This window comes from Cydia fagiglandana, chromosome 2 (assembly GCF_963556715.1).
Source record: "Cydia fagiglandana chromosome 2, ilCydFagi1.1, whole genome shotgun sequence".
Lineage (NCBI taxonomy): Eukaryota > Metazoa > Arthropoda > Insecta > Lepidoptera > Tortricidae > Cydia > Cydia fagiglandana.
In genome coordinates, this window is record NC_085933.1 from 6041272 (window position 1) to 6056349 (window position 15078).

At 38.4% G+C, this 15078-nt stretch overlaps 1 protein-coding gene and 2 long non-coding RNA genes across 4 annotated transcripts; 2 read left to right on the plus strand and 1 right to left on the minus strand.

Moving 5' to 3' along the window:
* The first annotated feature begins 727 nt into the window (after positions 1 to 727).
* Positions 728 to 14534, plus strand: LOC134674883 (ras-related C3 botulinum toxin substrate 1). Of its 2 annotated transcripts, none has more exons than XM_063533040.1 (6): positions 728 to 914; positions 996 to 1111; positions 7467 to 7616; positions 8075 to 8157; positions 8934 to 9094; positions 11490 to 14534. In XM_063533040.1, exons 2-6 carry the CDS (start codon positions 996 to 998, stop codon positions 11565 to 11567), a joined length of 588 nt encoding a protein of 195 aa, XP_063389110.1. In that variant the 5' UTR covers positions 728 to 914; the 3' UTR covers positions 11568 to 14534. The 2 variants fall into 2 exon arrangements, with proteins under 2 accessions (XP_063389110.1, XP_063389119.1); XM_063533049.1 differs by having other exon boundaries at positions 736 to 819.
* Positions 1769 to 5272, plus strand: LOC134674928 (uncharacterized). The gene is made up of 3 exons (XR_010099666.1): positions 1769 to 1861; positions 2171 to 2317; positions 4327 to 5272. It is a non-coding gene; the product is annotated as an uncharacterized LOC134674928 (long non-coding RNA).
* LOC134674920 (uncharacterized) lies at positions 3348 to 4434 on the minus strand. The gene is made up of 2 exons (XR_010099664.1): positions 4315 to 4434; positions 3348 to 3782 (listed from the first exon to the last, which is right to left on the minus strand). It is a non-coding gene; the product is annotated as an uncharacterized LOC134674920 (long non-coding RNA).
* Positions 14535 to 15078: the final 544 nt, after the last annotated feature.

Below are 15078 nucleotides of genomic sequence, written 5' to 3' on the forward strand. Positions count from 1 at the left end.
AGTGTAGTTTGACGTTCAACTGGTGCACTGAGTTCTCAGTAGAACAAAATCGAATACCAAGTTAGCCAACTTATAAGTCTAGACGGGAATCGGTCGGTCGATTTGATCAGAAATGTAATTGGAGTCAATCTCCAATTCTGATTTTAATGGTGATATTAGAGCCCTCTAAATTGAATCTTGATTGCCCTCTAAATTGAAAAAAATGCCCCAGAACGAAAATACTGGCCTCACAAATTGGTATTCTTGCGTCCGCACCTCATTTTATCGGTAATATCGGTCATTATCGGCAGTTTAATTCGGCGAGCCAAATTTAATCAGTATGGTGAAAAATTTACTAGTCTGGATACGCCTTAAAATAAAAATGTATTCAGATTAGTAAATTTTTCGCCAATCTGATTCAATTGCCCGATCGAATCAGGACGTGCGAACGCAAGACGCCAATTTGGCTCCCTGAATCTTGGATCAGCGCAAAAGAGTGAGATGGAATGCATCTAGTGATTAATATAGAAGTGCCGTTCGCTTGCGCCGTAATTAAAATAGTTTTTTACGATACAAGTACGAAAATTAGGAAATTCGCAACCGTCTTTCAACGTGTCGCGACCTTGGTGCGGTGCGGTAGTGTGTTATGGCTATTACGATTGGCAGTATGTATTTCATCTCATTATTTTCACATGATTTTCGCGTTGTGGCAGATTACCATAGACAAATACAAATGTTGCTTAATCTGCAGTCATGTCATTAATCCACAGATTACAGAAATCATGATGTCCAGCCATAATCCATCTTTGCTGTGAATGCGTTTCCTTTCCTTCCCAAAAAGTGAGGTTTATTCCTATTTATAGATTTTGTATAAGTTTTGGTGTGTTACTTATAGTTTTCCGTTTGTGATAATTCGTAAGAAACTTAAGGAGAAGGTAAATATTAATACATTTAATGTGTCTTATTGAAATGACTCATAGTTTGGATCTGGTACGTTTTATGTATTTTCTTCGTAGATGTCTTCAGGAAGACCAATCAAGTGCGTGGTTGTCGGTGATGGCACCGTCGGAAAGACGTGCATGCTTATATCGTACACCACAGACAGCTTTCCTGGTGAATATGTACCCACAGTGTAAGTATCAATGTTAATCATATTGGAATTTTACGAAAAGTAAATAATGGACATCTGTTGTTGCTTCGCATTTTATAGAGGCCTTTTAAATGTTCTAAGTAAACTGAATATATGTAGACAAGTGAAAGTTAATAAAAGAATAGTTATTATGAATATTATGGTATACGTATACACACATATATATATTACTTTTTTTTTTTTTTTAATGGCATCGCGCTCCTGGCGCATTCAGCCAAACGAGTAAAACGGGGAAACGGAATTGAAGGATTACAATATAACGGATAATTCGGAATTTTGGACTAGGATCAGGGAAAGGAAAAGTATAATAAATTATAGTTTTATATTATGACGTGAAAGGAATGAATATAATATTTTAAATACATATGGAGAGGAGTCATTAATATGCAGGAGTGAAGTAATGGATGTAGGAAATGGAACTTTTATATCTGACAGCTGTCTTAATAATAAGGAACAATCATGTAGGTTGCAAGCAAAAAATATATGGTTAAGATCAGCGGGATCAGCTCCGCAAATACATGCAGAACTGGCCACGCGATTTTGCAGTTTCAGGTGTTGTGGAGTACATACGTGACCCAACCTCATTCGGATTAACATACTGGTAGCCGGTTTTGACAAAGAGATTTTAGCAAACCATGGTTTGGCAGGAATTGAAGTTTGAATGCTCCGATAGTGTAACCCAGGAGCAGTACCTGCACCCGATGTCCACTGTTTCGTCCACTCCTTTCGTAGGTATAATTTGGGCAGAGCTAATAGGTCTTCAACAACATTTTTAAATGGAAACATGTCTCCACAGCTAATCGCATCTCGAGCTAATTCATCAACTTTTTCATTGCCTTTAATCCCTCTGTGACCAGGAATCCAAGCAATAGAGACAGAATACCCTTGTAGATGACATTTTAACAATAGGCTACGAATTTGATAAATAATTGGATTATGAGATTTAGATTTGAAAGGAAATTTAGATATTGATTGAAGAGAACTTAAAGAGTCTGAAAAAATAATTGTTTTCTTAAGATGCATTATGATGATAAATTCTAGTGCTTTCAGGATTCCAAAGCACTCGCCACTGTACACAGAGGATTCTGGAGGCAATTTTATCTTTTGGTAAATATTGGATTGAATGTGAAGAACACCAATACCAACACAGCCATTGGTGGACATCTTAGAAGCATCTGTATACATATGGTTAGCACCCTGACAGTCGGTACCAATAAAACCCAGAAACTGTTGGTTTTGATCTATATCATTCTTTGAAATACCTATATTCAGGAGAACCGGAGGGACTAATGTAAGAGACTCATATTCATGCTGAAAAATGGGAAGTGTAGAAGAGCTAACAGAGGGGGCTGAAATAGATTTAAGTTTTTGAAAACTTTTGATTAAACAAGGAGGACTCTTGTGTTTCCAATAATTGGATGTAGTTATTTGAAGAAGGAGGCTAGACAAGATAAACCAGAGTTGGTGATTAGAAAATTGGGAGCAACGGAAAAGAAATCTATCACAAAGATATTGGCGTCGTAAATGGAGTGGAGGCTCAACACACTCAACTTGCATAGCATTGATAGGGCTTGAATTCATGGCACCACAAATTATTCTCAGGGCTTTAGATTGAATGCGGTCTAGTTTTTGGAATCCAGCTACATATCCAGGCTCTAACAAAAATGTCCCATAATCTAAAATACTTCTTATTAAGGCATTGTACATTAGTTTCATACAAAAAGGATGTGAACCCCACCAAACACCAGAAACACACCTAAGGATATTAATATTTTTTTCACATTTAGAAACTATGTACTCACAATGTGGGAGGCCTGTTAATTTACTGTCTAAAATGACACCAAGGAATTTAGTTTTATCTTTTACTGAAATGGAGTAATTATCAAATTGCACCTTGATTGGAGGAGGAAATAGCTTTCTAGTAAATAAAACCACAACACTTTTAGGAACAGAAAGTTCCAAGCCATTAAAAACTAACCATGACTTTAAGAAACCTAAGGAACAAGTGACGGATCTACTGGCCTGTTCAGGAGAAAGATTTGGTGAGTAAAGTAACAAATCATCAGCATACTGTAAGACCCTAACTGTACCATTTAGAGACGACTCTAAATCAGATGTATAAATATTGTATAACAATGGACTTAATACAGATCCTTGTGGTAGTCCTCTCCACACTAAACGAGAAATTCTATTATTGTCGTCTATAAGAAGACTAATGGACCGTTCAGATAAAAGGTTTATTACAAAATTACTTAACATTTCTGGAATGCCTAACTTGAGAAGCTTTTCTTGTAACACAGAAACCAGAACATTATCATAAGCAGCACTTATATCCAGAAAAGCGGCTACTACTGACTCATTTTTAGAAAAAGCCAAGCGTATATCTGCAATTAATATTGCCAAACTATCATAGGTAGACCTACCTTTTCGGAATCCAAACTGACTATGAGATAGTAATTGGTTCTTTTCAACAAAAAATTCTAGTCTGTTCTTAATTAAGTGTTCAGCTATTTTTGCAAATACTGAAGAAAGGGCAATAGGGCGATAGGAAGAAACATCTGATGCTGGTTTATTGGGTTTTAAAATAGGAATAACTATTTGGGATCTCCATGAATCTGGGACTATACCCGACTGAATAACTGAATTTACTATGCTTAGATAATAAGAAAGTATGCCATCACTGGCATTTACTAAAAATGAGTAAGGCACTCCATCTTCACCAGGAGCACTATCTTTTAAATTGCTTAGCACACCTTTTAATTCCTCCATTTTAAAAGGGCAATTAAAGGTGGAATCTAAGGAAGGATTATATAAAAATGTTGCAGGTCGGAACACAAACTCTTCAGGGACAGACGAAGGTGCTAGTCTGTCTATGAATTGTTGTGCAAGATTAGGAGGCAGTGTACGCCTTGATGGTTCATTGAATGCATGTCTGAACCTTTTGATGTTGTTCCATACTATGGAAGGTTTTACATTGGGATTGAGAGACGCACAAAATCGTCTCCAACCTTCATATTTCTTCCTACGCAACAATTTCTTGGTCTCACGTGCAACCTGCATGTACGACTCAAAGTTTTCAGTTGTCATAGCATGGCGATAAAGTTTCTCAGCCTCCTTTCTATTTTTAATTGCTTGGGAACAATCCGGATCCCACCAAGGTGGAGAGGGAATTTTATTAATTACACTATTCTTTACAGGAAATACATCATCAGCTACTTCTGTGATCACCCTGGCCAAAGCAACCGAGCAGCCAACTATGTCAGTATCATCTAAACTAGGCAAAAACAACAATTTCTTCTCTACACAGCTTTTGAAATTTTCCCAGTCAGCATTACATAAATTGTATTTAAGCCTAGGGCTAGGTTTCGGAGATGGACGTGTAGATGAAGGAAATGAGACTATAATTGGATAATGATCACTACCAAATGTAGAATCAAGAGTTTGCCAGGTGAAAGAAGATGCAAGTTCAGCAGAGCAAATGGATAGATCAACAGCGCTGGGTGATTCTGTAGGCGCTGTACGGCGAGTTGGAGAGCCAGTATTAAGAACACAAAGATTGTGATCATCTAAGATTTTTAAAACACGAAGTCCATTATAATTGGATACTGAACTGCCCCAAAACTGATGATGTGAGTTGAAATCTCCTAGAATCAACAAGGGCCTAGGTAGAGAGGAAATTATGTGTTCTAATTCGTTAAAAATAAAAGATGATTGATGAGGAATATATACAGAGAGAATGCAGATGTTATTTACAATGGCAGCAACAATTGAGAAATCATCACTGTGAGATGGAAGCTGTACAGATGAAAATGATTCAGAATTCCTGACGAGTAAAGCTACCCCGCCCCACCCATCAGGACGGTCCTCTCTGAGGCATGAATAGCCAGTAGCTCTGAGGAGAGCTCCAGGCTTGAGCCATGTCTCAGATAGGGCAAAAACACATGGATTAAATTTATTTAATAAATGAATTAAATCATGTTTTTTATTGATTATGCTTCTGCAATTCCACTGTATTATATTGTCCATTATTTTTAATTGCAAATGTAAGTGAGTCAATCATAGGGGCAACGTGGGACGGTAAAGTAAGGTTTGGCTTAGACAATAGAGTTCTTAGGGCCTCAATAGACTCAGCGATTACTACTCTGTCTTCTTTTTCTGTTTCCTGACGTAGAGCACAGCCATTTTGAGGAGAAGGGATGAAGTATTCACTTATAATGGCCCGATGTGCAGCCACATCATAGCCATGTGTAGTCTTTTTAACAGAAGAACGAGGTTTCAAAAAAATTGTTTTTCTACTGCTATGGCTAGGAGGGCGCATATTCGAACTTGGGCCTGGAACTGAAGTTTGGACACTGTTACGAGGTAAATCTGATTGAGTATGCGATGGTGACACTTGTGATTTGACCATGTCTGCAAACGATTTCGATATGGCTGGGTGCAGTTTAACTGCTTCTCCATAGGAGATGCAATTATTAGCCATAGTGACTTTTATCTCTTTTTGTCTTACGTATTCTGGGCAAGACCTGTTTGTGGCAAAGTGGAAGCCATTGCACAAACAACAAATGGCATCCTCCTCCTCCACAAGACAGGTATTTCCCGCATGCATTTCTCCGCATTTAAAGCATTTGGGCTTTGAACGGCAATTGTTTTTTGTATGGCCGAATTTACAGCATAAAAAACATTGAATGGTGGGAAAAATGTATAATTCGACAGCAAGGGAGTTGTAGCATGAAAAGACTCGTTTAGGTAATACTTGACCATCAAATGTCAATACGACTGTCTCGGAAGGTTGCCAGGTAGTAGAACCGTTAACCACAACTCTGTGATTTAAACGACGTACTTTTAGTACCTTTCCACACCCAATGGGCACGGAAATGTTGGAAATTATTTCTTCCTCCGACCACTGTGCAGGAATACCACGAACCAAGCCCATACGGGTCACCGAAAATGACGGGATGTATGCCGTAAGATTTTCTGACTCAAGACACGTATCAGTAACAAATAAGTTCGCATCTATGTAATTTGAAAACGACATTGCAATACGTGTCCTACCAATGCGCTTAACACTTCCATTTATAATGTTTTTGAAACCTTTTTTGACCAAAAATTTCCCAAAGGAGACCGGATGTAAAGAAGATTTTGCATCGGTTTGTTTAATTTGAACGTGCACCGTAAAGGGAGCAACATCTGATGATGAAAATAAATTCCTGCCAACCTTGGCGCTAGTAGTGTCATTGTTTGTATTTAATTTATCCGAAGAATTTATGTTAGGCTGAATATTAGTCTTTAAAGGAGCTTGGTTATCTTGTATGTTCTCCTGACAATCGCACGAATAGTCCCCGCCATTATTCTTCCTTCTTTTTTTATTACATGCTTTGCATCGTTTTTGACTTTTATTTCTTTTACGTTCACTCCTGCTTTCCACAGAAGTGTCCGTGTCCATAGCCGATTCTATTGTTATATTACTTCCGACCTGGAGGTTTTCACCTCCAGGGTCGGGGGGATCTTTGTCCCCCATTACATATATACAAGTAAAAACTTACCAACTACGACGAAATCACACTAATTATATATACAAATACAATAATATATACAAACTATGCGAAAAATTATATACAAATTACCGATTCCCTGATCTACAATATTAAAATTGAAATTAAATTTACGAGAAACCTAAAACTTGACCGCCACGTTTCACGTTTCCCGCGCTTTTTCGATTTGACGTTTTTTTTTCTATATATTACTTAGCCTCAGGAATTTTGTTTTTGATATCTCAAACATTGTATGTCACACCTAGCTATGTTCAATGTTTACAAACCTCACTGTCATAGTTATTCTACCTCTTGGTCACAATCCCACTAACAGTTTTGTAACTGGAACTAAAATGATCCAAGTATGTTCAAATGCATGGAAAGATGATTGATTGATGATTGATTGAAAGAATTTTAGTGTAATTTTAAAGTGGTTTATTCACTTAAGTTATGAAAATCTTGTAATTACAAGTTCTCAACAAGTTTAAGTTCTTAGTTCTTTCCCTATTGCATTTTAATTCTAGTCTTTTTTTTTCCACTGAAGCAACTGCCATCTAATCTTCCATCTATGAGAGAACCTAGTAGGGTTCTGTTGGCATGACAGGTTGTCACAAAAGAGTGGGACTGGACTGTTTGAAGTTCTTAAACCCATCAAATGTCCACTCAACAACTGCTTTTGAAATTATTTCTCTGTTCCCCTTAAAACAAACATGAGCAAGTTGTTACCTATGATTACAAATAAATAATTTGTCTTGTCTTGTGTTTGTTTGCACATATTAAATCCCACAATATTACTCTATTCACAGATTTGACAACTATTCAGCACCAATGGTAGTGGACGGAGTAGCAGTCTCTCTAGGCCTGTGGGACACAGCGGGGCAGGAAGACTATGACAGACTTAGGCCTTTAAGCTATCCACAGACCGATGTCTTCCTCATATGCTTTAGTGTCACAAGGTAACTCATACTAAACTTGTTTCCCTTTGACTTACTTTAGATGTATTTTTAGCAAACTTCCACAATGGGAATGGAAAAAGAGTTGCATGTGTTTTAGACTTGTGTTACAGTAGATTGGCTGGCTGTTTGGAGGTACACAAGATAGGCAACTTTTAAAGATTGGCCGACATTCTTTTAAGGCAATATCAGTTTTTTAGTTTTGTGTAGTTTACTTTATTTGAAACATGCATACTTTATGAAACTATTTCTTATATCCTTTTATTTGATCAGTCATTTGTTGAATTAAATTGTTTACTTCCTTAATTTAGTTGTTAAGAATTAGCTCGGTCATTTCAACAACAACTGCATAAGCAGTTGTTTACTAATTAGATTTGTCTCATCTCAACAATACAATGACTCATTGTTAGATATGAATGGTATGCAGTATGAGGTCAACTAATAGAATGGTTTTGTTTCAGCCCATCATCATACGAAAATGTTACTTCCAAATGGTATCCAGAAATTAAACACCACTGCCCTGATGCACCTATTATTTTAGTTGGTGAGTAAAAAAATAAAACATGACCCTTATGTTAACATGTAGTACGATAAAAACCGGGCAAGTGCGAGTCGGACTCGCGCACGAAGGGTTCCGTACCATAAAGCAAAAAAAAAAACGAAAATGTTACTTCCAAATGGTATCCAGAAATTAAACACCACTGCCCTGATGCACCTATTATTTTAGTTGGTGAGTAAAAAAATAAAACATGACCCTTATGTTAACATGTAGTACGATAAAAACCGGGCAAGTGCGAGTCGGACTCGCGCACGAAGGGTTCCGTACCATAAAGCAAAAAAAATACAAAAAGAAAACGGTCACCCATCCAAGTACTGACCACGCCCGACGTTGCTTAACTTTGGTCAAAAATCACGTTTGCTGTATGGGAGCCCCACTTAAATCTTTATTTTATTCTGTTTTTAGTATTTGTTGTTATAGCGGCAACAGAAATACATCATCTGTGAAAATTTCAACTGTCTAGCTATCACGGTTCGTGAGATACAGCCTGGTGACAGACAGACGGACGGACGGACGGACAGCGAAGTCTTAGTAATAGGGTCCCGTTTTACCCTTTGGGTTCGGAACCCTAAAAACGACGATTCTTGCAGCAAATGTGTTATCAAATCATTCAACAGCCCAAACATTTAAAAACGGCTATTTTAAACGCTTAAGCGAGTAGGGATAGCCTTATAAACGAGTATTAGAGAGATCCCGTTTCACCTTCGGATATTTTCCGTTGCTCTGTATTTGAAGTAACTTAAGCCTCATTCATATTCCAGGTACAAAGATCGACTTGCGAGATGACCGCGAGACGCTCAGCCTGCTGTCCGAGCAGGGCATGTCACCGCTGAAGCGAGAACAGGGACAGAAGCTGGCGAACAAAATTAGAGCTGTCAAGTACATGGAGTGCTCGGCGCTAACGCAACGCGGACTCAAACAGGTCAGTTACCCATACACTTGTAGTTGGTAAGCATACCGCAGAAAAAGACATCATGAATGAACGCAGTGGTTCACAGTAGACCTCTGGAAACACAAAGGTGCCTAGCTTACAAGTGTAGGTGAAACAAGTAAATCCCTCACATTTCTGTCTCGTTTTGCTATAATTAGTTCATGACTTGTTCATTAGGGCCGTTAAATATATGGAGGGCTTCAGGTAGCGCGTGCTCGAACTTGTGTGTTATCAACTTATCAGGTTTATGATGAATGAATAAAATGAAAGGAACCAATATGGTGGCGGTATTTCAATATGGTGGTATATACACTGTTAGAAATAAACAGCTGAAGGTAGGAAGGTAAGTAAGTTATCTCGCGCCTGATATGATGTCACGACCAAGATGAGCGACTAGCGAGAGGTGCTGGAAGAACTGGATTATCAAAAGATATTGTTATTATCATTTCACATTTAATGGAAAACACAGTATCATGTATCAACATTTTGTTAATAACTCATACTTCTTTATTCTAATTCCAAACAAATCCGCTCAGTTTAAACTTTCCTATGAAAATTGAGTCAAACACCTTCGTCCCCGACGCCAGCCCCGCCGCCCCAACGTTCACTATCAACGGCATCAGGTGGTCGGCTTCTCCCTCCGGGTGCGCTTCCTTCGCCCCTCTCTCTTCCTCCCACCTTAAAATCCTCTTCAAATCTTCACCCGTGCACACATCCGTCAAGTACTCATCGAACTCCTTATTGACTATGACCCCATCACTATCAATATCGGCTTTACGAAACTCCGCCATGTTGTGGTAAGACATCCCAGAGCCGATTACCGCGACGCCCTGGTCACGAAACTGACGTAGAACTCTTCCTAGCTCGAAGTGCTGCGAGGCGTTTTGGTTTTTCAATATAGATATTTGAAGAATCGGTATTCGCGCGGCGGGGTCCGCGAGCATCATAGGGATGAATGTTCCGTGGTCCCATCCGCGGACCGGATCTAATGTTGCTGGAATACCGGCGCGCGTAAACGCTGCGTGCACGCTGCGTGCCAACTTTGGCGCGCCGGGCGCCTTGTGTTTCCACACGTAACTCTCCGCCGGGAAGTTGTTATAATCGTACACCATCCCGTGCCGCTCGCCTGACGATATCGTCACTACATCCTCTTCTCTATGCGCCGTCACCACTATCACTGCTTCCGTGCGATTAAAGTCTATATATTTCGACACATTCCTTAAGAAATCTCCTATTTCTTTATTGTATTTCTGCCCTAGCACTGGCAATGGGCCGCCTCCGTGGTTCAAGAACAAGGAAGGCGCTTTATATGATTTTGAAATTTCACTAGGACACGCCATTGCAAATGTTAATATTAATATCGATAGCTTCATTGCCTTCGTTATACGTCTTTAAAGCGTGATTATATGTGGGCAATAAGTAAGTGTAGCTACTTATATAGGCTAAACGATATCTTACGGACACTTTTACAAAGGTTGTGTATCATCTCATGATGCCGTGGTACAAATAGAGCTCTACTCCATTAAATTAAAGTTTATAATGAAGTCCGTTTTGGAGTACAACGCAGAAGTTGCACCTTTGACCTCAGAAGTTATCTTATTTGATTTATTGGGCTCATTTACACGGCGCGAGAATTCGCATGCGAGTTTAGACCCAAAACTAACGGACAACTGGGGTCATATCTCCATCTCTCTCACCCTACTCTCACTCGACCACGCGAGCGTGAATGAGAAGTTTTACAACTCCGGTAGTCCGTTTGGCCTGGGTCTACTATAGTTACATTGCGGACTATTGAGGTGACATCCTTAATTCAGCCGACCGATCAAATACAGCAATGCAATAAAAATCGCATGCGAGTTCTCGCACCGTCTAAATAAGGCCTTAATGTGTTTATTGTAAGATTGTGATTTAAATGCATATGTTTACCATGCCAAAAATACATATAATCGATACTTTGTTATCTGTATGCAATTTCACTACATTCATTCGGATAGCGACTGCACCAGCGTTACTGGTGGTACTACTTTATTCAAACCTAGATTTACCTATTCTCCTGAAGCCCCCTCCAGACTATGCGCGTGAATCGCGGCTTCGCGCCGCGATTCGCGCACTAGTGTGGAGGAGGCTTGAGACCCAGAAGCAATTGTTTTGTTTTTGAAATGGGAACCCTTAGTTACACAATAAAGCCGGATACTCATTAGGTTTGCGTAAACCTGCGAACCACGTACACACTATGTTTTTTTGGTTACAGTACATGCAACGGTTACGGTTACGGCTCGCTAATGAGTAGCTGGCTTAAAAGTTCAAAATAGATTTTGGAATATGTACAAAAAATGTACGCAGGGACTTAGGAGGCTATACTTATTTGTCGTTATATTTCTTGCAGGTGTTCGACGAGGCCGTGCGCGCGGTCCTGCGACCGGAGCCGCAGAAGAGGCATCAGCGGAAGTGTCTCATCATGTAAATATGCCAGGACAGCACTGAACGTGACTGCAGTTGAATCTCCAACAGTAATAATCTGTTTCTACACCGGTCACTTGCTCACTAATGGCTCATTTAGACGGTGCGAGAGTCACATGCGAGTTTCATTACATTCCGGCTTTTAATCGGTCGGTTGAATTGGACGTAACCGACAGTCCGCAATGTAACTAAAATCGCATGCGAGTTTGCGCGCCGTCTAAATCAGCCTTAATCCGTTATATAGTGCTCATTCGTGAATACTCGCTTAGTTAGTAAATTAACTGCAAAACTCAAAATGCTCTCTGGAACAGGCGCTATTTCCTTCTCAAATTAAGAAATGGTGGCCAATTTGTTTTTTTAAATAGAACAATCGTGATCGAAATCTCACTATCCAGGTTGTTTACGAATACGAATGGATCAGTATTCAAAATTTGAAATAGAAACCGTTGTTTTGATTTTTATTTATTAGACTGATTTCTTTCGCAAACAATGTCTCATGCTCCAATTCAGCTATTAACTTTTGGCTTTCCGACCTCTCTAGTGAGAAATATTTAATGAAAATTGGTTTAATATCACATCTTGTGTTTATTACATAAAAATTAAATGATGGTTTTCATGAGAGCATATTCAGTAAAAAAAATCTGTATAGGTAATTACCAAATATGTCAAATGTATGCCAATATGATATGATATAATACTTCCTTCCGCAAATTCTTTGAAATTGAATCAGTACCACTCCGTTTTAAATGTGCCATAGACAACATTCAACTTTTTTTATACATGTGATATTCGAATCATCACAATTTATACATTGCTGCAGAAGCAAGCAAATGGTTATGCCAAAGATTTATGAATAGATATAAGTGTCAGTAAATACGTGTAGATATTATTGTAAAGAATCTCCAACGGTTAGAAACAAATTGTTACTGTTAAGAATAAAATGAATACTATTATTTTTGTACATGCAACCTCGATAGGAAGCTTTGAGATATTATATTCTTATGCGACTTCCGAACAAGGACTGACCTTAGACGCTAGTTATATTGACATACTCAATTATATGTTCAATAATTTAGTTGCGAAAAGATTTCCAAAGGACGCTATCTACGAAGAATTTCGAACATTGAACCGCCAGTTCCTATCTCTATCACAAGCGCATCATGATATTGCTGTCCCGTTCGCACAGTGGTATTGTCCACCGGGATCATGGGCGAGACAGCAATATACCTAATTACGCGCGTGCAATAGAGATAGGAACACTCGGGTCAATGTCCGAATATCTTCATGCTAGCGTCCTAACTTTATGAGTAAGCATTTATATTTGTATGAGTTTGAAGAAATATATTTGTTGTGGTTATTTAGGAACGTATCATATGCTTTATAAAATAATCTATAGCTTTAGTAGCTAACAGTTTGTACGGGCGTGCTCGAAATAACCTGTAGGTATGTCTTTTGATACGTATTTTCATTTTGACTTAGTATTTTTACTATTGACAGTATACATTGCAGCTATTAAGTGTTTATCTGTTTGGTTGTTTATAAGAGAGCGAGATTAAAGTGTCCTTAACTTAGACTTGGGATCTCAGTGTATATGTGTGGATCAACTTTTTTGTGTTGTTATTCTGTTTCGTTATCCAGAGGACAATAGTGGCACAGTTTGTTAGAAAAATGTATCATATTTAACATGCTTAAGTATTGCTTAGTCACCTACGGTGCCTAGTCACTTGGTGTGCCTGTCTACTGAAGCGGAGCGATGAGCGAGATAAAAACCCACCAATAGCGCAAAGAGGAGCGGAGATTTTATGCAATTCTATTGGTGGATTTTTATCTCACTCTCCGCTCCGCTCCAGTAGGCAGGCAACCTTATGGAAAGGGCTTATAACTACCACAAAAATGTATGTTTTACTAAATATCTAAATTCAGGACCATGGCAATGCGTGACAAAGAAGTTGATTCACCCATTTATATACCTATAAGCTATAAGAGGAAAAAGAATCTCACAGTAGCATTACTGTAAGGTCCCTTTTTCACCTTATCACAAGGTACAGTACGGATCTATTTGCAAAGGCATGACACATTATAAGAGAAACCATTAAATACAAAATACGGTACGTAGCGGCCTCCTTTTTTAAATATCTTTCGTTAAATTTAATCACGATTATTTAGCAGTCGCGCTAGTGTGCACGTAGATGGGCTCTTATCCGTCTACGGAAGGCCTAAAACATGTTTAGTCAGACAAACCCTGAACACAAAGTCGCTCAGGCGCTTTTGACACCATAAAGCACTTGCTAATGCCAGTCAATGGCAAGGCAAAGTTTCCAGTATATGCAATCTAGACGGATCAAGGACTGGCAACAACTAAATAGGATAAGTATAAAACTTATGAAGAAAGCTAATATATGGGTAATAAAGATTATGAAAAAAAGGGCGCAGCTAACATTTAAAACCACATTATAGTCAGGTTACAACACAGATAGATAAAACACTAACGTACGAAAACTTTCTATAGAATTACGCCCTGAATTTTAGACCGTTAATTTTCTTGGTCTAAAGTTAACCATCCAATTAATTACCCATTAGTTTAAATATCTACTTAACCCAAAGCCGATAGTGCGGGACCTGTATCATACTCGAATGGTTTCTCATGGTAAATGGTGCACTTTCCATGCGCGATTATGTTTATAAAGGTGTTTATCATTAGTCATTCGTTTGAACAAAATATTTTTGTATGCATGAGAACCTAGATTAAGAATAACAAAGCATTTACAATGTATCGTGACGAGTACGGCATTTGTTTTATATAATTTCATAAAATCGTTTTGTACTAGGCCGCTTTTATTTACAGAAAACGCTTTGAAAGTAACGATTGTGTATATAAATAGGTACCTATTCAATTATTTATATAAGAACAAAATGCGCAATTTAATACTAAATCATGTGTAAAACTGCACTTAATAAATTATTGAATTTATTATGGTTTTTTCCTTGTTAACGACATAACCAAACGCAACTTCAAATGTTGGAGGATATTGTACAAGGATGTTATGGTTGCAATAACTTCTACCTATAGGTAGGTAATAATAGTACATTGTGCAACATGGGGCGTAAGTTAAATATTGCAAACGAGAGTAAGTTAAATCCCGACGGCTTGCCGGAGCGATTTATAGACTCGAGTTTGCAATATTATTACTTACGTCCCGAGTTACACACAATGTTTTACATCACACTAGCGATACAAAAATTAAGTATAAAGACAAAAAACTGTTAATTATGGCACTAGAAACTTCATAACTCCCCAGGGAAAATGCTTTTTCTATAACTCCCGCTAAACCTGCGTGCAATTCCACATGTACTGAGCGAGTGTGATGAAATAGTTATTTGTTATACAAGGGTGCAAAGTTGTATTTTACCTGCGAATGTGGAATTGAGACACGAGCAAGCAAAAGCGAAAAAAATAATAATAACGGAAGTAGGTACAGACTCCGCTGTTACACACGATGCGAACTAATACGAAA

What these genes read in the sequence shown, in the direction of transcription:
- LOC134674883 (XM_063533040.1), top strand. Translation starts at nt 996, where the DNA reads ATGTCTTCAGGAAGACCAATCAAGTGCGTGGTTGTCGGTGATGGCACC. An exon ending in GGTGAATATGTACCCACAGT is followed by an intron (nt 1,112 to 7,466) that starts GTAAGTATCAAT and finishes CTCTATTCACAG; the next exon opens with ATTTGACAACTATTCAGCAC. An exon ending in TGCACCTATTATTTTAGTTG is followed by an intron (nt 8,158 to 8,933) that starts GTGAGTAAAAAA and finishes TTCATATTCCAG; the next exon opens with GTACAAAGATCGACTTGCGA.